This window comes from Hyaena hyaena, unplaced genomic scaffold (genome assembly GCF_003009895.1).
Source record: "Hyaena hyaena isolate Hyena2069 unplaced genomic scaffold, ASM300989v1 scaffold_606, whole genome shotgun sequence".
NCBI classification, from domain to species: domain Eukaryota; kingdom Metazoa; phylum Chordata; class Mammalia; order Carnivora; family Hyaenidae; genus Hyaena; species Hyaena hyaena.
In genome coordinates this window covers 163,946-190,766 of record NW_024081238.1, presented here as the reverse complement: position 1 = coordinate 190,766, position 26,821 = coordinate 163,946, and the positions used below count along the sequence as shown (strand labels likewise).

At 36.4% G+C, this 26,821-nt stretch overlaps 1 protein-coding gene across 1 annotated transcript in view; it reads right to left on the bottom strand.

Annotated features, from left to right (window-relative positions):
- Window positions 1-26,821, bottom strand: part of HMCN1 (hemicentin 1) — a gene marked incomplete at its 5' end in the record, with an annotated part of 345,453 nt that overhangs the window by 176,613 nt on the left and 142,019 nt on the right. The window contains 12 exons of the mRNA XM_039257197.1: window positions 1,419-1,573; window positions 2,737-2,906; window positions 3,903-4,011; window positions 4,748-5,029; window positions 5,530-5,808; window positions 13,316-13,470; window positions 16,667-16,793; window positions 19,027-19,174; window positions 19,339-19,469; window positions 20,711-20,905; window positions 23,749-23,844; window positions 26,180-26,452. Of these exons, the coding sequence (XP_039113128.1) occupies window positions 1,419-1,573; window positions 2,737-2,906; window positions 3,903-4,011; window positions 4,748-5,029; window positions 5,530-5,808; window positions 13,316-13,470; window positions 16,667-16,793; window positions 19,027-19,174; window positions 19,339-19,469; window positions 20,711-20,905; window positions 23,749-23,844; window positions 26,180-26,452 (2,120 nt within the window). The remainder of the gene's footprint in view (window positions 1-1,418; window positions 1,574-2,736; window positions 2,907-3,902; window positions 4,012-4,747; window positions 5,030-5,529; window positions 5,809-13,315; window positions 13,471-16,666; window positions 16,794-19,026; window positions 19,175-19,338; window positions 19,470-20,710; window positions 20,906-23,748; window positions 23,845-26,179; window positions 26,453-26,821) is intronic.

The window sequence follows — 26,821 nt, the reverse complement described above, 5'->3', positions numbered from 1 at the left end:
TTTTCAGAGGGAACTGTTCCATATGTAGCAGTATACTTGGTGTGTATGTGGGAGGAGGTGAGTTCAGGATCTTCCTATACTGTTGTTTTGGACCACCCTTGCCCACTTATCTACTTTTAACTCCTTCAATTCATTATCTTATGCCTGGAAACTATTTAAAGTGAAAATTTGATTATGTCACTCCTCTCTTAGAACTCTTCAAAGATCTCTCGTGGATTTAAGTACAAATAAAATCATCATTACTTAAATGCCTTCTACCTACTCTTTAATCTCCTCTAATACCACCGCATCTTGCTCTCTGTTCTTCAGTCCACTGGCTTGCTGTCAGGTCCTCCAGGAGTGTCATGCTCTCCTTTATTTTAAGTTGCTTGCTCAGACGTACCTTCTCTGAAATACTCTACTCAGTTCTCTTTCATTAATTCACCCATTCAGTTCCTATGTATTTCAGATCTCTGCACAAAGACTTTCTCCATGAATTACCCTCATGCCTAAAGCCTTTCCACAATATTGGTTCTCATACTTCTCCATATTCTCTCTTAAAATTACTCATTGTAGTTTCTAATTAAACTCTTATATATGTATATAATAAATGCCTACGTCCCAGGTAAACAGTTGCTTACCAGCAGTATGCTTTAAGGCTGCATAATAGATCTCTCACTAGCACAATCTAAGATTAATTCCATAGGACTTGGAATAGGAATAACAAATGAGCAGATACCCATCACGTGTATTTGGAAGAGAACTCAGCACATCCCTCATTACTGAAAACTCATTACAAGCAAAGTTCAAGCCCACATTAGTCAATTAACTTGATCCTAGGAGCAAAATCTATTAATTCAGGTTTTTAAATGCATTGCTTCGATTATCTAAGTTTGAAATATCTTTATTTGAAAATATGTAATGAGGTAAAGTTTATGCCAGAGATTATACCCAGAGTGAAAGATACAGAAGTGAATATATTCAGACTGAGTCTCTGTTCTCTTGAAGCTTATAAACTAATTAAAATATTTTTAAAGATTAATTTCACTTAGGTTTATGTAGATATGATTTTACCTCAATCTTAGTCTATGGTAAACACATTGGGGATACTCTGAGTCAGTACAAATGAATGCTATCATTCATCCAGGAAACATCAGTTTTTCAATAATTAAAAGAGGCATACATCAAAATAATAAAAATACCAACCAGTTAAAATCAGTATCATTATGATTATTGGTCTTTAATTAATCCCATTCTACACATCAAAATATTAAGTTAAACTCTAAAAAACTCTAAGGAAAACACATTTTTTTTTTTTTAGTAAATTTTCTATAAAATCTATCCCACAGGAATATCTACAGCTAGGAAAGAAGAATGTGATAGCTCTGGGAAGATCTATGTAGACTTAACATTTTGGGCTAAGCAATATTGATACTTACTTTGAAATTTCCTTGGTCAGTGTTCACAGGTTGGCCATCTTTTAACCACATAATAGATGGATTTGGAATGCCATTGGCAATGCACTGCAAAGTGATAGGCTTGTATTTCACTATGGTTCTCTCAGAAAGGCCTGAGGATTTGATTGTTGGAGGTACTAGATTTAAGGAAGGAAGGAAGTAAAAAAGAAGGAAGGAAAGGAAGGACAGGAGGAGGGAGGGAGGGAACAAAAACCATAATCAGTGGAATCAAATACTTAAAAATCCAGATGTAAGAACCTGAAACTTTAAAATTTAGAAAAGGGAAAATTCGTATTTTAACAAACAATGAAATAATTTTATCTCATGCATTTATAGTCTTCAGCAATTTTAGATGACTTATTTCTTAAAGATGGATTTCTAATTCTCCAAAGAATAAGTAAAATATATTTATAGCAACTGCAATCCGCATGTATGTTTGGCTTACACCTTTTGGTGTGTTTTCCCAATCTCTTATGCTCCTCCCTTCCTCCAGAACCACCTCATTAAATCAGGGTGGGTTTCCTGTTACTGTATTTATTATTGCGTGACTCTGACCCCAGTAAGACTGATTGAATACAGAATGATAACTTGATTTCAGCTGCCAGATTCCCTTCCTCCAGAATTGGAATTGAGACTGAGAAACAGGATTAGCTATATTTCATCACAGGATTGAAAAAGCAGTAAAAAAAAAAATCTGCATGGACAGAGGGAAGAATGTTGATGTTCACAGATACCTCTACTGGGGGTTCCAAATGGCTCTCCCATTTCCCATTGCATCTCTCCTTTTCCAACGTCTGCAGACAAGTGAGACACACAATACCCTGGCAGAGGGTGGCCTCCTCATTACACTAATGGGTCTGATCCTTCTGTGCTAGTTCTGTGAATACTCTTATGTGTCCTGGATCCTGCAGGCTACCCTCACCCTCTATTTTGGAAATTACTTTATCACACTCCCTCCTGATTTGACAAAATCTGGAGAGCAGACACAACCCCTTTACTTAGAATTTGCTGCCTGCCTATTCTGTCTTATTTGGTCTCATTCCTCAGACCCTGGCATTCTATGCAGAATACACTAACATTTGAATTCTGTATATTCATTTACATAGGTCTCTTAGTCAAGTCTCTGTGTTAGGAAAGTGCCTTCTGACCTGCCATAGGACTTAACCCAAATTCACATCCTTCATAATACTTTCCACAACTCAAGATTTATCCAGATTACTGAGCTACCATTTGAATAAAATAATGACACAGTGCACAAATTAATTTTAAATGTAATGTTCCGGTCTCTTCTTCAGCATACCATGAACAGTAACTTCAAATTCCTTCTTGTGGTCACCAGCAATGTTTGTTGCCACACAGCGATAAAGGCCTGTGTCTGACATTTGAACCTGGGCAATAACCAATTTGCGTCCATTTAGTAAAATCTTGAATCCATCCCTTTCATCAATCAGTTGGCCATCTTTTAGCCACCTATAGAAACAAGGCAAAAAGAAGTCTGGAGACATATTTTAAATAACTAAGTTCCTAGAGAGATGTGTGTATATTTGTGTGTGTGTGTGTGTGTGTGTGTGTGTGTGTGTGTGTGTATGTGTTTGTCTTGGAGGAACTAGAATCACTTATATATTAAAATGTTTCTATACATACACAGACATGTAAATTCTCAACTGTATTTGCCTTATTCTCTATATTTGCCCACTCGATAAAGTGAATTCTAATGGGGAAAAGAAAACAGAAGTTGGCATATTGCTGGAGCCCCAGTAGCTATGTTTTCTTCATTCTTCTATTAATGTTAAGGAACACAAAGAGGCAAGTGTCCCTAAAAATTATTCACTTCACATGTTTAGATAATATTAATGACCTAAGTGAATACATTCCTAAAACATCTATAAAATAAAACCCTGAAACCATATAACATTATATATTATTTCACTTCTTATGAGTTATCACTTTCCATTTTGCTTTATAATCATATGTGAACATATTTTATTCTCTTAGTTGACTTATCGTTCCTTTGCATATCCTGCACCTTGAAAATGAAAGGTTAGATATTCACAAAATGCTTTGTGAATGAAGAAATAAGAGGAAAAAAAAGGTAAACACATATGCATGTTAACTTCCTCTATTCCCCTAATATGTCCAATACATTTCTTATTATTTAATCATTCCTTAAACATTCCAGTTCTTCAGGAAGATCTGACAGATACTGCTTACTAGTCTGTCTCTATGAGCTGAAAATACAATTTCTAAGAGCATAAATGGAATTCCTCTAATTGAGCAGATTTAGGGGCCCTGCAATTATAAAGCAAAAGTTGCCTTTGTAGATGGAGTATGTCTTTTAAAAGAGGAACATAACGAATATAATTTTATATGGCCACCTTTTAATGACACAGAACTTCTTTCAGGATAGCTCTAAAACACTCAAATAAAGAAGTGGGAGGTATTTAGAAGACATACCAAAACCCTTACATGATAGTTGGTGTAGGAGAGCCTGTCACTTGACAATCTAGCTCCAGTAAGTTATTAACCATCACAATGAAGTAAGATGTTTCATCTCCTCCTTCTATAGCTGGTGGCACTAGAAAACAACAGAGATGTAACATACAAAGAAATGTACACAAGAAAAAATATACTATCCTTTTAAGCAATACTAAGTTGCAGTTTAGAAGGTTGACCAGTATCACAGGGATTTGATACCCGAAGGGGATTTGAAATGTAAAATATATTTTTGTAAAATATATTTTATCATACATACTTGCTAGGATCAGTAAATGTATTTTTTGATATACTGTGGATTTTTCTCAAATAATCTACCACTCAGGTGCTGCTGATGCCATCTGAATACTAAGCTGGTTCATATTTTATGTTGCTTATTTTCATAATAATAAGAGAAAGGAACTTCAAAAATTCGGCCTCTGTTCAAAAGCCTTCAATTTATACAGAAATAGAGAGTAAAAAGGTTGCAAGATGACTTCCCAATGCCCAGAGATGAAGTTTCCTGTTGTCTAGCATCATGTTCATGACAGAGGGCCATGTTATCACTCACTGCAAGCAGATGTTGTCATAGATGTAAAATGCATCAATGCATTTACAAATACAAAGTGCACCTATCAAAATTAGTGGAAGATTTACGTGGGTTCTTAGATCTTGGGAGTCTGGTGGTAAATCCACCACTCAATAATGTGCAGGTCCAGAGTTGAACACATAACTGAACCTTCTCTAACAATGTTTTATGATTCCATGACCAAAAAATTTAATAAAATGGTCAGGATTTGCTATGAATCTGGAATCCAGATCGTGGCATCCTTATTTACCTAAGACATCAACTTCGTATTTGATTTCCTTTTCTCCTGCCACATTGGTAGCCACACATACATACTGTCCCCGGTCGACTTCTAGGGCACTCATGATTTCTAGTTTCTTCCCGTCAGCTTCTGTACGGATGTTGTCACTGGCTTTCACAGGTACACCATCTTTTAACCAGGTGAGAAGTGGAGGAGGGTTGCCAGTAGCTTTACACTCCAGTGTCAGTGAATGAGCAATAATCACTTGCTTATTCAGAGGTACAGCCAAGTCACCTTCAATCATTGGAGGAACTGGGTAGAAAAAAGAAATATTTCAGGCATCTTTGAAATCCCAATGGAATAAAGGAGATTTTGTTTTCATGTAGTTGGACCATAGAACTATATATATATATACATGTCTGTCTCCTAAGCTGTTAAGGAAAGAATTTCTTGGGTTAGCTGATCTGCAACTATTGTAAATATTGTGGGATACTCTGGCTTACAAAGGGTAGATAGCAGCAGAAAAGGATCTTAGTCCTAAAAACAACTTTACCTCGTCCATGAAAACCAAATGGTCTAGATGCCCCATGTTCCATGGACAAATGGTTGGGCAAATGAATGGACCGCCTCTTGCTAACTGTATCTTTTTAAAATATTCTTCCAAATCATGGGACAAATTTTTCCAATTTCTATCCATGAATATTGAAAATGACCAAACCTGCCAGGGCTTTATTAGTGAATGAATTAGATGTTGGCATACTAGTAAGCATAGGCATAAAGGTATATGATTAAAGAACTTATTTTCTCCTTACCATAGACATCCACGTGGAATGATTTTTCAGCAGTTCCGGCAACATTTGTTACATGACATGTGTATGTTGCTGAATCAGAGACCTGGGCTCGAGGGATATGAAGAAACTGTCCTTTATCAATATAAAGGGCTTGTGAGCTGGATATGACTGGGTGGCCGTCCTTATACCAAGTAATAGCAGGCATTGGAAGTCCCCGAGCTTCACATTCCAGTTTAATTATGCTGTTGATCAATGCTGATATTTCTGTAGTGACATTCCCTCCTTTAATACTAGGTGGAACTACAAATGATTGCAGAACAGAAACAAATCTTCTAAGTTTTAGCATCTGCATCAGACTCTTAAGTGCTGTAGATGTTTAAAGAATGCATTTAAAGTAAATATGAATTAAAGACAATCAGGAAGTCAATGATTTTATCTACTGATAGTCAACTGCCTGTCTTCTCAATCTTTCATCATCCTTCTCTTGCGTTTCAGATTTCAGGAAAAGCAGAAAGTCACAGGTTTAGTTGCAGGGTTCATTTAAGTCCAATAGATCATTACAGTAACAAAGAAAGTTATGTTGAACAAACGAAGCAAAACAAAATAAAGCCCACTTAAAGTAGACACATTTGAAATGAGGCCAAGCGAACAAGGAATGTCACATCCCATACAATGCATGCCTTCTTCCCTGAAAAATACTCAAGGTCTGAGTGCCTTCAGAACCAGCTACTGGGAAGAGCTGTGGGATCCTCCAACTTGTGCTTCTTATAGGTTTTTGTTTCATTGTTGCTTTTTTCTTTTTCTTTCTTTCTTTTCTTTTCTTTTCTTTTTTTTTAGCTGTTAAGAGTTCATTCAGTTAACTATCAGCTATACTCATCTAATCAGCTACATGTGTATCTTCCATAATTCAGCAACCACATTCCTGGCCTCACACCACACGAGAACTCTGCTCTTGGAAAACCAACTCCAGTGGCTCAATCCTGCTACATCTTTTGACTGTGGTCCCTCCAGGCCTGTGCTACAAGTGCAACAAGTTAAAAGAAATCAAATGGATTTCTGGTACTGAACTGAGAGTACCTTAATATTATTTTATGAAACTTTTATTTTAGAATAGGATATGTTCTAGAATGCTGTTCTTATGGTTGGACTAGGGTTATAGGCTTTAGGAGGAAGATCAGAAAGGCAAAATGCCCTCCTCATCAGATCATTTCGAAGGTTACAGATCATCAGCATGACTTATCACTGATGATGTGAACCTTAATAATCTGGTTTGGTAGCTTTTGCTGGGTTTCTCCCTTATAAAGTTACTCTCCTTTCTCCCTCTTTTCAGTCCATACATATGTGGTGGGGAGTTAGGTTCTACTTTCTTTTTTTTTTTTTAATGTTTTATTTATTTTTGAGAGAGAGATAGAGACAGCATGAGCAGGGGAGGGTCAGAGAGAGAGGAAGACACAGAATTCGAAGACAGGCTCCAGGCTCTGAGCTGGCTGTCAGCACAGAGCCCGAGCGGGGCTCGAACCCACAAACCGCAAGATTATGACCCGAGCCGAAGCTGGACGCTTAACCAACTAAGACACCCAGGCGCCCTTAGGTTCTACTTTCTTGAGAGGAGACTACCTACCTACTTTATTTGGAATTATCCTATATAATTTTGTTTCTCCTCCCCAATTTATTCACTTTTTCAGCAAGTTATTTATATCAACATGAACTCATGGAAACTGATTTTATACTTTGGGTTATAATCTAAATACTGCATTGTTTAATTTGTTGCTCACATTGATCCAGTTTCGACCCCTGGGAACTATTTCATTTGGCTCCTATGTTCCTTTGGCATATTCAGGCCCTAATACTATTTTAAAACTTTTTTACCTTCTGGCCCTACTACATCCTGTAGGCTCATTTTGTATATTCCCTGCCCTATATTGCCTAGAATTAACCATGTTTCTGAGAAGCCCTGGCTCCTTTGAGTGGAAAAGGATATTAGAAAATAAGAGCTGGGTGCTGAATAGGGTACATAATGTTTTCTGATAATCATTCTCAGAACTAGCTCACAGTGACAACCATTCACATGCATGAATTTTGGCCACACATAATTTAAGGAAATATCTACTACACTGTGAAGTAAACCTAGTGGTGGAATCATTTTCCTACAAGGGGGGTAAATCTATAGTTCAGGGAAGCCACCTACGGTTCATAGGCCACACATGGAGATGCTAAGAATACATATTTACATTTTTTAATGGTTGGGAAAAAAATCAAAATAACACTAATACTATTTTGTGACATGTAAAGATTAGACGAAATTCAAACTTCAGTGTCCGTAAATAAAGTTTCATTGGGATATAGTCTCATTCATTTGTTTACATATTGTCTATGGTTACTTTCTCCCTCTAACAATTGAGTCAGGTAGTTGCAAAACATAGCAAATATGGTGTTCTCGTTGCTTCTCACTCCTGCTGAGCTTACCATCAATTTAAGTGACACAGTTATAACTCGACAGCATTTCAAGTTGCCATGCATATCACCACACCATGATATTTTACTTTATTTTTATTCTCAGTGCATACTTTTCATGTCAAAACACGAAAAGAAGAGAAAAGTAGACTTTAAAACACATTTTTAAAGCACAACACAGTGGGGATTATTTTGTTATAAATGAATGGCAAAGCATTGCTTATTTTGTAATAATACTATCGCTGTTTTGAAAGATTATAATATACACCAACGCTACGAGACTCATCACGTTATTTCCAATTCAAAAGAAAACAACAGTTGGATATATCAGAAAATGTAAAATGGATTGACTCATAATAACAGAATTTCTTCTCAAAAATAAAAAGTCAAAATGAGGCTAGACCCAAAAAAATTTTCCGAGTGGTTCAGTTCCTATGTTAGCCAAGCAAGAAAAGTCATTTACCAACAGTGATTTAATTAAAATCGGGGATGATTAATGTCAGTAGTCACAGAAATATGTCCACAGAAATCTTAAATCTTGTTTGAGATTAGCCTTTCCATGAGAATAACTGCTTGAAGAAACAAGAACACTAGGAGCAATGTTAATAGTTCAGTTTTTTTAAGGCAACTTTTATGAACAGTATTCTTGGCTCTTGACAAACTAACAGATGTTATTGATACTCCTTTTTGTTTGAGGAGTCAATGCCAAGTTTGAAGAAACGAAAGAATTAGTCTCTAAGAATAGTCTGCATGGAACAACTACAGATGAAAAATATTTTCAAAGAAGTTAAATAAAAAAAGCACTAACTCATTACTACCTGAGGTGGAATCTGCTAAGATACGGTACAACTGATGGTAGCAGGAAAAGGCTTAGACAAGTTTATAAAGCTTATTAAAATATAAGGTTTTAAAAGTCTACATTCCTTGTGTTACTTATCAGCAAGCACTCTATGTAAAATACTCATATATTCTTGAACCAGAAGTCTCCATGGTATATTTCCTTTGGTCTTATGACTTAAGTATCATCAGTTCTATGAATTTTTGTTATAAGCAGAAGCTGAATATAAAGACTTGTCTACCATCGAGTAGTTCAGAGCCTTAATGGTGTAAAGTTGTACTTTAACTTTTGGAGCTCAGTGCCGAGACTATTTTTTCTGAATGAAAAAAACTGTCCTCAGACACTACTATTGAATACCACTGAGTGATTTTGGAAATTAGTTTTGCTACAAACTTTGCTAATGTTTCTTAATTATCATATCAAAACAGCACATAAATGCAAAACTTGTACCATGGTAGTCATTCTGTTTGAATCACAGTTATGTCAAGCTACATTTATACATTTCCCATGCTGTCAAACAAAACTGAGATCTCCATTGCCCTACAGATTTGCCCTGGATATATTTTCTGAGCCCAAATTTCAGTTTCAGCAATGTTTTTCAGACCTTGATACAAATACAAAGGAAATTTCCTCATTCAAAGTTCATGTATCTCTGAGAATTGAGGACTTTCCAAACAACCTCCAATTGTTCAATCTGCGATATGGCATGCTGAAAGTCAATTATCAAAAGACTATAACAGAATTCTATAAATGCTTTCCAAACAAGGACTATGGTCATTTAAAATAATATGTTTGTGAACTGATATCAGTATTTGACGGTATCTGTCTACATGAAAAAACATTTTCCAAGATGAAATACATAAAATCTCAATACAGATCAACACTAACAGATAAACATTTGCAATCAATTTTGGTGAGAGGGATCACTAACTTTGACTCTCTCTCTCCTAAGAATTCCATTCTTCTCATCTGTAGACTTTTAGTACAAAAAAAATGATAATTTTAAAAATTACCTGAAGAAAGAATTTCATCAATTGGTCAAAATTTATTTCTGTCTTAATATATAAATACCTACATAGTATCCTTAACTTTGTCTCATGGTCTGCAAAACCTAAAATATTTCCTATCTTTCTCTTTACAAAAAAGGTTTGCCAAGTCTTGCTATAGATAATTAATCAATACAAATTCAAGCCACCCTTTTGAAATCTTAAGGAAGAGCATTCTATTCAGATTTAAAATTTTAATTTTGCTTTGAGACTACTTATGTTATATGTTAATCTGTAAACATACATAGAACTTTTGGTTCAAATCAGCTGGCTAGCCTAATTAGTTGGATGATACATCAATGAAAGCAAGAACATATGTTCAAATGAGTCCCTATTCTCCATGAATATTTTACAAAGGAATATCATTTTTACCAGAAATGATCTATTTAAAAAATCTGCATTTGTGAAACTGAGAAAAATTACTCAAAGAACATTTCAAATTGACGTCAGAACAATTAGAAATGAACTACTGCTTAAATTTGCCCAAAAATGTCACTTCCTATTTCAATTTAATTCATATATACTTTTCTGGGACCTTATTTCTGTTTGAGGAAGGCTGGTAGAGATAAAGGTTATGAACACACTGGATATTAAAATGCACCACACTTATACACTCAAAGACTTATACACACTTTGGGGAAGCACTTAGACTTCTTAAACTCAAACAGGGACCTCAAGTTAAAAATCTTTGCCTCAGAACTAATAGCTGTGCATTTATACAATCTCCCCACAGGATATTAAAAGCTCTTTTATTTCCTTCCTTTTTTCACATCTTTCCCCTGCCTCTTTTTCCCCCTCCATCTTTTATTTTTTACCTCTATTTTGTCTCTATTTCTTTTCTTATTTGGGCACAATGTACATTTCTTCCTTTCAAGTGCATTGCCTGTTTTCTCCTCACGTTGGTATGTAAATAAGGAAAACAAATGAATCAAATGTAGTACAAAACACATTCTCCATCTGAAATCTACATAAATGTTCCTCACAGTTAGCCCAACTATGGCATCTGCTTCATTCATTCTTAGGAATAAAAAGCATTTTCATAAGTGAAATAAAATGAGCTTAAGATTACCCACTTGGAGGTGCAGACAAGCATACTAGAAAGGAGATGCATTATTTCCTGAATTGTAATAATCAAAACTTCACAATGTCATAATACCTTTCATCTCTGACAATCCTAGAAATTTTAATCATTATAGATCCCTCTCTTCTGGGTGCCTGAAGACATTATATAGACTGAACAAGACGATATGACATAAAAGAACCCAAGTCCTTTGGAAATAGGTATCTCACAGAATCTCCAAAATGTATGCATCATAGACACTGGCAACAAAACAACAATGTAGAGAAGACTACTCAAAAGCTTAGGGGAAATTTTGCACCTATTATTTAAATGTCTGGTTCTGGTAAGAGGCTACTGGTAGCAATAATACTTATGTTTAACTTGGATTCATGATCGCCAATCTTTTACTAATGTTAATCTTTTTTGGAGGACATGTCTTTTCATGATTAAATTCTTCCAAGGCTTCTATTTATAGACAGAAATGATTTAAAAGCATGCATTAAATAAAATCTCTTTGATTCAAGAGAGCTACTCAAACTTTACCTAACATTCAAAAAGGGAAAATTGCAATTCAGTGAAGTTATATAGAAGTCAAACTAGTAAGCCAATACAATCACTAAGTAAATAATGAAAAATGAATAACATTTATGAAACTCTCACTATAAGCCAGGTAACCCAGTAAGGTATCTAGCTTTTGATCCTCACAATAACACTGTTAAGTAGGTATTATTATTATCCCCATTTTACAGATGAGGAAACTGAAGATCAGAGGGGTAGGCAATTTGTCCAAAGTCATAAAGCTAGTGAGTGACAGAAACTGGATCTCAACAGAAGTCTGCCTGTCTCAGAAGCCCAAGTTCTTATCAATGATTAGATCAGTGCTGTCCAATAGAAATATAATGGTGGCCATCTATATAATAAAAACTTTTCTAGTACTCACACCAAAAAAATTGAATATAAACAGAGGAAATTAGTTTTAATAATATATTTAATTTAGCCTAATATATATATAAATATATAGAATATTATTTCAGATGTAATCAATGTAAAATTATTAATTAGATGTCTTACATTATATTTCATATTAAGTCTTTGCTATCTGGACTATATTTTATATTTACAGCTTGTCTCAACTTGAACTAACCACACTTCCAGTGCTCAGCAGCCTCGTGTGGCTAGCGGTCGCTGTATTGGACAGTACATCACTGGACCATTCATTTGGTTATTAGCAAACATTTCTTGAGAGCTACTGTTTATCAGACATTAAAATAGGGAACATACAAAACTAGGCCCTGTTCTTATGAAGTTTAGCTTGCCTTGGAAACCAATAGGTAAATAAATCCATAATTAAGCAATAATCTATGAGACAGTGATATGTGTTATGAAGAAAATAAACTTGGAGAACGTAATAGCGGCTGCATGACTGATTGGATTGGGAAGATCCTGTAAAGAGGTGACATTCCTGAAGTATCTAAACTTTTGAGTGTCATATCCTGTGGAGAGACAGAAATTAGTGCAGTAATAAGCATGCTGGCCTATTGAATTACTGGGTAATTTCTTGTGCCTGCAATATAATGTTCATGTGTGTAAAAAAAATTAAATGATCTTGGAATTCACTTGCCTCAGGGAAAATTGAGACTTTTAGTGATATGAGGGCCGAGTTCTCTGGTAGGAACTTAGCTGGAAGAAAATAGGGACACAAACATAAGGCATTTAAAATGTCACCATCTGCCTAGAATAAAGACCAAGATGGTTTGAAAACAGAACAACTGAATGGTTTGCATAACATTGGCTTCATTCAATTCCTGTTTCTCAATTTGTTTTAGAGGTTTCTGGTTTTTAAAAAATTTTTTAATTTTTAATTTGTTTATGTCTTTATTTTATTTTAAGAGAGAGACAGAGTGTGAGCAGGGCAAGGGCAGAGAGAAAGGGAGACACAGAATCTGAAGCAGGCTCCAGGCTCTGAGCTGTCAGCACAGAGCCCGACATGGGGCCCAAACCCACAGACTGTAAGATCATGACCTGAGCTGAAGTCAGATGCTTAACCAACTAAGCCACCCAGGTGCCCCTCTGGGTGTTTTTTTTTTTTTTTTTTTTAAGCCTTTTAAGGATTTAGACATTTGGCTTATTATATACTAATCAATTAGGAAACACCGGACCTCTTGAGGTCACCTGACGCCATCGGAAAATCACTAGAACTCTCCAAGAAATCCATACTTAATGACAAAATACCTTAAAATTGGATGTAATGTTCTAGTCTAAAACATAAAAACTAGGCTCTTTCCTCTAACGTAAGTTGCAGTCCAAATTATTCAGCATCGAATAAAAGAACAGTTAACATTAAACCCTGCTTTTCAATAATAGTGGGCACTGATAATAACAAAACAAGCATAAGAAAATCACACTTACTATAGACTGTCAGTTTTATGTCCTTGGCTTGTTTGCCAGCTGCATTAGACACAGCACACTGGTAGCGACCCTTGTCACTTCTTCGTGTATTCTTTAAACGTAAAACTTGTCCCCCGTCTAGAAGTTCGATATTAGGGTCTCCCAAAAATAAAGGCCTAGAAAAAATGAATTTCATTTCATGGGTCCATTTTTATTTTCCTATATTTCCTCTCTTATTAATCACAACAAAAATTATTAAGTCCTAGGAGGTTAAAAATATGAAACAAAGTTTTTTTCTTTACGAATCTAAAAATGTAAACAATGATATGATTAGTACTTCTATTCAGAAAAATGGAATTATTAAAGCACTTCATTAATGAAAGTTAGATAATGATTATTTTCAGACGAAAGGTTTCCTCATTTCACACTTATTTGTTAAATATTAATAGAAAGCTGGTAATGTTTCACTGTTTCTTTCATTCCTCCCCTTCGTTCTCCTCTTCCTTCTTTTCCTTCTTCATTTTTTATTTGTTTTCATAGCCAAAATTTCTATCATCATTTCATAAAGTAAAACTAAGAGTACAGGAGCTTGAGGCCAAGGAATATGATTTTTAAACCAATATCGTAATAACACCTGGAAAAGTATTCACAATAGAATGGTTATTACTTACTAAGGCAATGATCATGCCAGCTTTTCTAAAAAGTAGATAGATATTGTAGTAAATATGAATGCTTTTATAATCCTAAGTACTGAAAGATGCTTATGTCTAAAGCAACTCATATACAGTTGTTAAGGAAGTCTTTTCCTACTATGCAGAGTCATTTATTGAACACTTATAAAATGCTCACTTTACATAACTGGTAGCAGCTTTATGTAATACTTGAACATCATGGGAAGTCTATAATATCCTAAGATTCATACCTTTTTTTAATGTTTATTCATTTTTGAAAGGGAGGGAGAGAGAGAGAGAGAGGGAGCGACTGGGGGAGGGACAGAGAGACAGAGGGAGACACAGAATCTGAAGCAGGCTCAGGCTCTGAGCTGTCAGCACCGACTGAGCCACCCAGGTGTCCCTTAAGAGTCAGACCTTTAAAATCCACTGATGTTCTTTCAGTAATACCTATAGCTAGTTTGTAAAAAATGTGCAGTGACTAAGCTCATGATAAATAACTAGATGCACTGCTGGATTAGAAGCCTCTTAATCCTTCAGACTATGGGATTAAATGCAAACACATTTAATTTTCTGTGGTGGCATCCTTTAGATTTCTTGGTATGTCACTTTGTAGGAAGCTCCCAAAAGCTAAGAGAATAAAGTACCTTGGTTTAATGAATTTTAACTGTTTTTAAAAAGTGAACACTTGATAATGTTACTCAAATTTAAGTAACTTTAAAACTTTTATTGATCATTAATTATGGAAGTAATATAAAAATTTAAACAAAAAGTAAGTATTATAATAAGAAAAGGTCTGCTTGATTTATTATCCCTAATGTGAATTTTCTCTCTAGATATCTCATCATCATAAGTTTGGTTTGCATTCTTTCACAAGTTTTTTTTCCTAAACATTTTCACCCTTAAATGTCTTCCCGAAAGAATTTGGTTCTTATGTGTAAATGGTATTGCTTTGTTCTACTTTCTCTTTTTACCTGACAATAGCTGTAGAGATATTTTTGATACCTATAGCTTGATCTTACTCTTTTTAATTGCTACACGGTGTTTCAAAATATGACTATGCTGTAAATTACCTCCTCATCTCCGAATATTAGGAATTAAGCAGTTTCCACTTTTCTGCTACCACAGTGTTGCAGGGAATATTACCTATTTTCGTGACCGCCCTGGAGTGGATGTACATGAACTCTTCTCCCTCCTAGATCCTGAAAGTGTATCTCCCACATTACAGCATATGGGCCTTCAAATTTTAATAGATATCAACAAATTGCCTTTCAGAGTACTAATTTATTTCCCACATTTTCTCCAACATTTGACATGTTTGAACCTTTATTTATTTGTTTTGCCAACCTGATCTGTGAAAAACAAAATTCATGTTATTTTCGTTTCCATGCTCCGAATTATTGACAGTGAGCATCTTTTTTCTTTTTCTTCCAAGTTTTTATTTAAACTCCAGTTTGTTAACATACAGTGTAATATGTGTTTCACGTGTAGGATTTACAGATTCAGTACTTACATATAACACCCAGTGCTTGTCACAAGGGCCCTCCTTCATACCCATCACCCATTTAACCCAGTCCTATGGCTCCCCTCCAGCGACCCTCAGGCTGTTCTCTGGTAAGAATCTCCCTTATGGTTTGCCTTTCTTTTCTCCCCCTATGCTCACCTGTTTTATTTCTTTTTTCTTTTAATGTTTATTTATTTTTGAGAGAGACAGGGTGAAAGCAGGAGAGGGGCAAAGAGAGTGGGAGACACAGAATCCAAAGCAGGCGCCAGGCTCTGAGGTCAGCACAGAGCCTGATGCGGGACTCAAACTCAAAAGCTGTGAGATCATGACCTGAGCTGAAGTTGGACGTTTAACCTACCAAGCCACCCAAACGCCCCTCACCTGTTTTGTTCCACATACGCATGAAATCATATGGTATTTGTCCTTTCTTGACTTATTTTGCTTAGTATAATACTCTCTAGAGCATCTTTTAATACAGCTATTGTTTAATTGAATATTTTTAAATTGCTGATTATATCCTCCATGCATTTTTCTATGTTGTCATTTTTACTGATTTACTAAAAGTTTGCACACAACACTTTATTTTATACAATGCAAGTCTTTACTCTTTGCTACCTAAGCCTTAGACCAGTACTCTCAGAAACCATAATGATACTCAAATTGAGACCAGGCTGTGAGAAATGAGCTCTCATGAACAATACAAATCAGTGCAACCATATCATTGTGGGCAAACCTCAATAGCCCTTGAACTTGAAGGCTGGGAAATAATCTAATTGCTCCTTTGTGATTGTTTCTTTCTGTCCATTTATAGGACTAGCTTAAGTATTCATCTTGTCATAAACAAATTTTCTTATAATTCAAATAATCCCATATAAAAGCAAACTTTTCTCTGCATTTGGATCTTGCATTTTTCATTTTTTATTCTGAGCCTATGGGTAGAATATTTGGTGTCCAATAAATTTGAGTTCCTCTATGTTTCTAAAATAAGTTCCCAGCATTTATAGTCTTATAAATCATAAGAATGAACAGTATTATGAGACTTTGATGAGAACATTTCTCAACAATATTGTTTTCCTTCATGTTCATTTAATAATATTTATGTGGTTAAAATAATTAAAAGGGAGGAAGTCCACATGCATATACACATCTATTTTCTATCAACTGGACCCTTGCCACAAATAGAGAAACGGTACTCACTTGCCATCTTTGAACCAGTGAATAACGGGGAAGGGAGCACCTTTGACTTGGCATTCAAGGGCAATGTCATGGTTGAGGACAACGGAGACTTCATTTGGGGAGTTGGCACCTATTATGCTGGGAGGAACTTGAACAGAGACATTTTATCATGAAAATCTATGATTTACCAAAGAAGAGTGGGGGGAGGGAGAACAGATTATCAATGATTTCCACAGTATTTCAATAACATCTTAATACTGCAAATAAAATATCACATAAAAATACCTTTCAGATTGCATTTATGGATACACCCAAATGTTAAATTTAAATATAGGAACATATTCATAAAAAATTTGCTAGCAGGATAATTACCTGCAAGAATTATGGTTGATTAGACCTAGCTCATTTTGAGTAGAAGTAAACCCATGTACAAAAAGAGTTGGGAATATAAGTGAGCAGTGAAGCTCATAAAGTGCAATTGACTACTGCTGTACATTTTGGAAAATGAATGACATAATCAATATTAATCTTATAAGATTCAAAACTGACATATTACAGTATAGTGCTGTTTAAAGTATATTACCCTGGTTTCTTTTAAAGAGCCTCTAGGCTACAACTGGATAGGGGACATAATATGAAAAAGATTATGATAGTTTTTATTCTCTGAATTATCCAAATAGTGAAGAATTCCTGTACACTTCCCAGACTCTGAAGTCCTCTCCTTTCATATCATGTTAAGATGTTTGGTCTTCATCTTCAGAGCAGTGACCAGCCACCCAAGTAGCTCTCTCAGTAGAGGAGGGGTATGATCAGATTTGTGCTCTGAGATCACATTTGCTGGGGAATGAAGAGTGGATTTCGGTGACAAAGAGTGGATGAAGGGGAGAAGTTCAGAGGCTACTTTAATTCAGTTTATAAATGATGATACTTTCACAGTTGGAAATGGAAGGAAGTAGATAGTTCAACACTGGATTAGGAAGTGAACTTCACAGGATGCAGATAGATTTATTAAGCTGGGGAGGGGAAGGTAGAAAGGATGAGTACCAGGCTCTAGCAGAGGCGAGCGGGTGGATGGGGGTGCTGTCAAGGGCATCACTGAAGGTGAGCAGAACAGATATTCATTGAGACCTTTCTGTTTGATATGCCACTAAGACATTAAAGTCAAGACACTTAGAGAAAGATGAGATATATATTCTAAGAGCTCGTAGAAGGAGTCTGAGCTGGAAATAAAAATTTGGGGAGTCATCAGCACATAGAATTAAAAGTAAATGAGTGCCGAGAGAAATAATAACAATGAGACTAATGATAGAAAGATTATTTCGTTGTTTGTTACAGTCTGTACTTAATAAGAATAATTAGATAGAAAAAAAAAGAATAATTAGAGAAAATGAAAAGTACTTCAGGCTCTGAGAAAACTAATGAGAGGGATTATTTTTACGCTAAAGCAGTTTAAAAATGGTAATTTGAATGCAGCATTATTCCCAGACTTCACTTCCACCCCAGACTGACGAACATATGACCATTTTGATGAACAAAATATTGAAAAGGGAGGAAGTCATTTTATCATAAAGCAAACTTTAATTGGCAAATATAATTTCATAAACTAAAGTTTAAATTTATGATTACCATTAAAATTTTATAAATGTCGTATAATCGAATTTATACCCCAATTCTACCCACACTCAGAATTATCCCCTCTTAATTAGAATCAGGGCAGAGGCGATTTAGTTATAAGAATTAATTAGAAGGCAGGGTAAGGAGCATTTGCTACCTTCTCCAGTTCAAGTTACAACCAAGCAGCTTCAGATGTCAAGAGCATTAATGAGTTTTAGTCTGCATTGTCCTGTATAGTTACTGCCTAGAGAATTTCCTGCCTACCTAACAGGAGAAATTGACAAGAGTAGTAATTTACTCTTTTATGTATAAGACAGCACCAAATACCCACAGACATCTCTGTATGGTAATCAGTAACTTAAAACATTCTATATCACATGATTCTGGTTAACCAATATTAAAGACAAAATAATGGAGAGGAAACAAATTCTATCTCTCTTATCAATTTATTTTTTTATCTCTTTGCTCTTTCCCAGCTCCATCCAATTATAAGAAATGCATCTGAAAACTGGAGTTTTTTTTTTTTTTTAAGTTTATTTATTTAGTTTGAGTGAGAGAGAGTGAGCACAAGTGGGGGAGGGGCAGAGAGGAGAGAGAGAATCTTAAACTGGTTTGGCACCGTCAGCACAGAGCCCAGTGTGCGGATAGATCTCAAGAACCCTGAGGTCATGACCTGAGCCGAAACCAAGAGTCAGAAGCTTAACCGACTAAGCCACCCAGGTGCCCCTGAAAACTGGTGGTTTTTTTTAAAAGATCATTTCCCTTACCGAGCACATCGATGTTAAAATACTTCTGAGAAGTGCCTGCAATATTAACTGCTTTGCAAGAATATCTTCCTGCATCCTCTGGAGTGGCTCTGAAGAGCTTTAATATCTTTCCATTGTTCACAATCTGAGTACTGCTGCTTTCAGTCACCTTCAAAGGCCAAAATAGTCAGTGTTACTTCCAATCCTAATACAAATGCATAATTAAGAATTGATGTAAAATTATATATCATTATTAATGAGAAAGTCACATCTGAATGGTTTATTTCAGAGACAAAGGCAAGGAGTTATGCACACTTTGATGTCTTCATTTACCTGGACATTGTCTTTGTACCACATAATGATGGGAGAAGGAGTACCTTCAACTTCACAAAAGAGACTGGCCAGGTGATTGACCAACACAGATACATTTGTTACTTGTTCTTCATCTTTAATTACTGGAGGAACTACAAAAAGAGAGAAGTCATGGCTAGATAATTTTATAATAAATATTATTTATGAAGCTTCTTTACACAGGCCTTTAGAAAGCAAATTCTGAGATATGTGATAGCTAGAAAGTCTGGGCATAGTTTAAGGACATTCCTTAACATAAAGTGAAATATCTCAACCCATATATTTATAAGTAACTCATTAAATTTTTACTTTAACTGTCAGTTCAGAGCTTTGCAGTAAAGGTAAAACTTAGGATACATTTAAGGAAGAGCCTAGTTATTCCACATACCACTCAAAATGCAAACTCCTAGGGTCTTACTTAAGATACGTGGGACTCACTACTTCACTGATGGAAGTGCATATTGCCCAGTGACTGTGAAAGCCAATATCCATGAAATTGTATGCATGCATGTATATATTTTAGAGAGACTGCACGAGGAGAGGGGCCACGGCGGGGGGGGGGGGGTGTAGAATCTCAAGCAGGTTCCACGTGGAGCCTGATGCAAGGCTTGATCCCATGACCGTGGGATCATGACCAGAGCTGAAATCAAGAGTGGGGCAGTCAACTGACTGAGCCATCCAGGCACCTCCATGAAATTTTAAAATGAACGCAACTTGAGACTGATGCAAAATGACAAATGTACAAGTATTTCAGTAAAGTGTCACTTATACTAACAAACAACTGGTAGCACCTACATGTTTATCATGTAGTGATAAGTGAAGGTTAAGGAAATCATGGCAGAGCCAGTGAGATGCCATGTAAGTATAAATAAGGGTTAGGAATACTGAATAATCCCCAAGATAGATATGTTAGTAAAATAGACAAGTGTAGAGTCATGGATACAGTGTTCTCCTATATGTTTACTTTTTTATACATAAAAGAATAAAATATATATTCATATTTTCTTGTTATGTATAAAATATCTTGGGAAAATATACACACACATATATGCACAAAAGCTAATAAATTTCTTTGCCCTAGGGACGATAAGTAGATAGCTTAGCTAGGCCATGAGACTTCTGACTTTTCTACCATTGAATTTTGAATAAAGTCACAGTGAAAAACTTACATGGAATTTTAAATCAATCCATCAATCAATTAATCAGTGCAATCAAGATTATCAGTTTTCTGTTTGATAACATTCTATTCACATTAATATTAAATAATAATACATTAAGATATTAACATATATGTAAACATTTGAAAGTGTCACATGTTCAATGATATGATTTTGGCATTTTTATCTATGTTTACCATGGACTTTGAGGTTATATTTTTTTTCTGTGGTTCCAGCTTCATTGACTGCCACACAGATATACTCCCCATTGTCATAGGATGTAACAGAAGCAATGACCAACAATGCTCCATCTTCCAAGATAGAGATCCCAGGCTCTCTGCCTGTCAGCTCTCTACCGTTCCATATCCATCTGATGGTCGGTTTGGGGGTACCTAAATAAGTAAACATAGCTTTGTAATATTTTAAATAAAATTAGGAATCATTACAACATACCAAATATACTGAGGGGAGATAAACATTTTGTTATGACTATAATTTGTAAACTAAGGCACTATGCTACTCTTAAGATATTTCTCCTGGAGTGAAATGTCAAAGAGATTGGTATTTAAGGCCTCTAATTCCTGGTCAGTCTTAAGAGACCTATGATCTCTAGTGTAGAGTTTACACAAGTTGTTTTTATCAAGGCATTCAGAACACATTAAGCAAACCAAAGCATTTTCTTGAGTAAGTTCATGGTCATTAGTGGGGGAAAAACTATATTAATCAAATGGAAGAGCTCAGGGATGAAAATAAATGAAGAACAGAAAGCAAGAGACTATCACAGGAATACAACATAAAAATTGCCCAATCAAATAGAGCTCATACATGATATGTAGAAGTGATGCTATACAATTCAAATTAAAATTTTTTTTTTAAATCTTTATTTTTGAGAGAGAGACAGAGAAAGAGAGAGAGGGAGGGAGGGAGAAAGAGAGAAAGAGAATCTGAAACTGGCTTCAGGCTCCAAGCTGTCAGCACAGAGCTCAACACAGGACTTGAACTCCCAGACCATGAGATCATGACCTGAGCCAAAGTCGGATGTTTAACCAACTGAGCCACCCAGGCGCCCCTATAATTCACATTTTTAAGAGTCCTGATATAGTAGAGATGAGGAATCTACTACCCACACATATCTGGTGATCTCATGCTGTTAAACATAGGACAATAGGAACAATTCTTGACTTCTTATACTGAACGTTGGGAAAGAAGAGAATAGGACTGATTTCCTAGATTTATTTATGACCAAAGAGTAAATGGAAGTGATGTGCTTATGCATAAAATGATAAAACATTCTTGAAGTACATAATCGAGCCAAAAGCACATATTGGAAATAGACAGACATTAATTCTGCATTAAGAATATATTTATTTAGCAGACAACGTGTCAGGCACTATTCAAAGTACTTTTATTTTTATTTTATTTTAATTTTTTTAATGTTTTATTTTATTTCTGAGAGAGAGAGACAGCATGAGCATGGGAGGGTCAGAGAGAGAGAGGGAGACACAGAATCTGAAGCAGGCTCCAGGCTCTGAGCTAGCGGTCAGCACAGAGCCCAACGCGGGGCTCGAACCCATGAACCGTGAGAGCATGACCTGAGCCGAAGTCAGATGCTTAACTGACTCAGCCACCCAGACGCCCCTCAAAGTACTTTTAAAATTTACCTGATATCTATAAAAATTTTAAAAGCACATTAAATTAATATGACTGCACATCATTAATAATCTTATATTAATGGGTAATAAAAAATATTAAAGTAATGGTATATAATCCAAGATAAGTACAAAAGAATGACAGAATCTATAGTGTGTCATTAAGGCTAAAAGACTTATAAAAGCAGCTATGAAAGTCATATTTATGAGAAAAAATAAAACAAAAGGATTGGCCTGTTTCAATGCACGGACAGTAAAAGGCTGACTGATGAGAAAGAGAAGGTGAGCTGATGGTCTGCAGTTGTCTGTCTATGTTGTCAAAGAAAAAAGGGGTATAATCATTTCCTCATTTCTTTACATCCTGCTCATTCCTTTATGGGTTTCGGTCAGACTTCTCAGTGAATATTTGTCAGGCTAATAGATGAAAAATTAAAGGAACAAGCAAAAGAAGTTGCATTATCTTTAACTTTTTTTTTATATAAAATGTTTTATTTATTTCTGAGAGAGAGAGACACACACACAGCGTGAACGGGGAGGGTCAGAGAGAGGAGGAGACACAGAATCTGAAACAGGCTCCAGGCTCTGAGCTAGATGTCAGCACAGAGCCCGACGCAGGGCTCGAACCCACGAACCGTGAGATCATGCTCTGAGATGAAGTCGGACAGTTAACCGACTGAGTCACCCAGGCGCCCCTGTCTTTAACTTCTTTTGTTTTTATTTTTTAAATTATTTTTTAAAATGGGAGGGGCACCTGGGTGGCTCAGTTGGTTAAGCATCCGACTTCGGCTCAGGTCATGATCTCACGGTCTGTGGGTTCGAGCCTCACGTTGGGCTCTGTGCTGACAGCTCAGAGCCTGGAGCCTGCTTCAGATTCTGTGTGTCTCTCTTTCTCTCTCTCTCTGACCTTCCCCCACTCACTCTCTGTCTCTGTCTCTCAAAATAAAGACATAAAAAATAAATGGTAAATGGTAGAAAGAACAATCATGGACATGATGAAATTTGTTGCAAAAGATAATGATAAAGTACCTAGCTACTGTATTATTTTTTAACTTTTTTAATGTTTATTTTTATTTTTGAGAGAGAGAGAGGCAGAGTGTGAACAGTGGAGGGGCGGAGAGAGAGGGAGACACAGAATCTCAAACAGGTTTCAGGCTCTGAGCTGTCAGCATTGAGTCCAATGTGGGGCTTGAACCCACGGACTGTGAGACATGACCTGAGCCAAAGTTGGACACTTAACTGACCTAGCCACCTAGGCACCCCTCTGGGTGCCACATTTTAAAGCCAAATCTTGTTAGAAATAACAGAAGTAGCATAAACTAAATGGGAAAGATACTAGATAAAACAAGTTTGAAATAGCAGGTCTTTCCATTGAAGCAAATAAAATATGTGTAGGGGAAAAATACTTCTTCAAAGAGCTGTTATTTAAAAGAAGGATTAAAAAATAAAACAGAGATTAATTGCTATTATGCCCAAATGTTATAATAAGGACTAAAAGTGAATCTTTTTATAATGATGTTTGGGTTCAACAAAGAATTCTAAAATAATATAACTTTATGCCAATGCCCGTATGTCCAAGTACTACACACCTTTTGCGGGACATGGAAATGCGATTCGCTGGTTGGCCACTCTTTCTTGGAATGGAGTGTTATATGGAGGTTCTAGATCTTCCAGTGTAGGCGGTTCTATTAGAAACATAAATGCATTATCACAGGTTGTCCTTAAGCAGTATCAAGCTCTCCTGAGGCATTACCAACCAGGTACATTGGTGAACTGCTCTCTTTCCTGATTCCTCTTTTAAATGTGATACATGTTTCTAGCTGCCCGGTATTTCTAGGGATGTGACCTAGGGATCTAAAACTCAAAAAATGTCCCCACCCTCCAAATTTACTATTTTGTGCCTCCCACAATCCTTCTGTGTTTCCTTTGTTCCCTCAGTTAAGGTGTCATGCTTCACCCATTCTTCTTATGTTTTCCTCCCTTACTCCTGACTTCCATATCCAATCATATAGCGCCATATGTTCATCACATACCTGCATCTTCCTCCATCCCTAAGATCACTGCTGATTCAAACCCTCACTTCTCTTGCTGAAATTACTTTAATAGGCTTCTTAATGGAATCCTTTTTTCAAACGCGTTCCCCTTTGGACTCATAATCTACAGAGTCCTTAGACTATTCTCTCTGAACTGCAAATATCATTTTGGTGCTTCCCTGATGAGAATCATTACTTGTATTCATTTTGGCTGTAGGATAACGTCTCACACCTGTTCTTCCTTCAGTATACCTTATCAGTGAATCCAATCTCCCTGAACACCCTCACTATCCATCCATTTCCTGAAGAAATTTGGGAGTCTTTCTTGAGTCCTCTATCTCCTTCACTCCCTATATCCAATTGGTCACCTTTCCTGATGATTTCCTCTTCTAATTATTTTTTGAGTCCATTGTCTTCTTTCCCCCAGTCCAGCTACTATCATATTTTGTCTGAGCTATTTCAGTAGCCTCCAGCTGTTTCTCTTCACCTTCTCTAGCCAAACCATTCTCTCCCCAAAGAGTGACCTTTTAAAATCTAAACCCAACACATCATTTCCCAGTGACAACCCCTCTGAGTCTTTTCACTGCACACAGAATAAAGTCTAAACTCCTTAATCTAGATTGCTAGATCTTGGTTAACCTAGGTTCCTAGATCTCAGATAATCTGGCCCATGACTGTGTGTCCAGCTTTACCACATGTCACTCAACACTCAGTCTAAAATGTGGCCAGCTGGCCTTTATTGATTGATTTACTGATTTATGCCAGTGTATCCAAATGCCACATTTCCTCTTCTTCACATTCTACATCCTTCTCCTGGAAGGCTCTCACCACTCCACCCCACCCAACTGCATATTTGCCCACCACCTAATATACTTCTATTCCTTCTTCAAATCTCAACTTGTATGTCCCAAGCCTTGAAAACCTTCTTTGATTTGTCTTTCTTTAAAAACTCTTATACATCTTCTACCATTTCATGACAGCATTAGCCAGTTTTTGTTTATGAGATTATCTTGTAAATATCTATCTCTCCCATTGAAGCGTAAACATAAGCATTCAGTAAAGTCTGCCGAATGAATGAATGATCTGGATAAGCTCTCCAGCAGTGCGCTAGCCGCCCATCCAAAATCGCAATGGAGCAGTTAAGTTACTGTGTACTTAGTACTATGCTAAATACGATACCTCCTTATCTTTTCTTCTTGTCTTTCCACGGTCATTCTCTCTGTCAGGAATGCTCTTCCCCTTAATTTCCATATGGCTGGTTCTTTCTAGTCAACGGATCTCACACCAGGTATAACTCCTCAGAGAAGTCCTACCTGACAATGCAGTCTAAAGTAGTAAACTGCTGAGAGCATCACCCTATTCTAATTTTCTACACAGCACTTCTCACAATCTGTACGTCTTGTTTATTTGCTTGTTTTCTGCCTATTCACAGTAGAACAGCTTATGACAGCTGGTGCTTTACTTTTCTCACTACTTTCTCCTCATTGCCTAGGATATGAAAGACCCCTGGCAGGAGCTTGATAAATATTTGTTGTTTGAAGGAATAAATATTGATCCTTAAAGCCTCAAAACAAAGCCGACATCATTAGGGGAAACAGCAGATCTAGATTTTTAGGGGTCAATATTGAGTGCATGCTACCAGTATAAGGTGAAATCTTACTCCAGTGCACTCTGTTCACAATTTCTCCCAAACCAAAACTAGTGGGTGGGGTACTTATCTAGGATTGTTTCCATTATTGACATCATCCATGGGAACTTCATTTTCAAAAGTAAACATACAAAAATGGCTGCAGGTTTAGTAATAGTATGGTTTCACTTCTTTCTAGAATTGTTCTCTTTTCTTGACTTTGAAAGTCATAAAAGTTATAGAAATCTTCCAAAAGTGATCCAAGACTATCCAAGATTATATATCTTGTATAGACTCCAGGGATTTTTCCCCACTCCCCCCACCTCCACCATACTTATATTTTCCTATGCCCTAAATCACCTTGGACATATAGGGTTATTTCCGACTCATCACTGCCTGCTATATTAGTGGCCACACATGTATATATGCCGGTGTCAGAGAGCATGGCTTGGTCGATGCTTAAAGTTCCATCTGAACTGATAATATTCTGCCCTCCATCAACCAGCATGGCGCTTCCATCTTTAAACCAGGTGATTACAGGAAGAGGCGTCCCTTGAGCATTGCACGGAATGTCCACTCTTTGACCAACTTGGACTTTCATTAGTTTAGGACCACGCTGTATCTTTGGAGGAACTAGAAACAAATGAGCATTAATAATCCAATTAAAAATGCTTTTAACATTTATTTATTTATTTTTTTGAGAGAGAGAGAGAGAGAGAGAGAGAGCAAGCAAGGAAAGAGCAGACACAGAACCTGAAGCAGGCTCCAGGCTCTGAGCTGTTAGCACAGAGCCTGACACGTGGCCTGAACCCACGAACCCCAAGATCATAAATTGATCATGACATGAGCTGAAGTCAGATGCTCAACCAACGGAGCCACTCAGGCGCCCCTATAATCCAACTTTAAACAAATTCTTTCCTTTTCTCAGTTTAAATGAAAACTCTTTACCAAGAGGCAGCATTAAAAAGAGACACGATCTCAGGATTTGGACCCAGGCTCAGG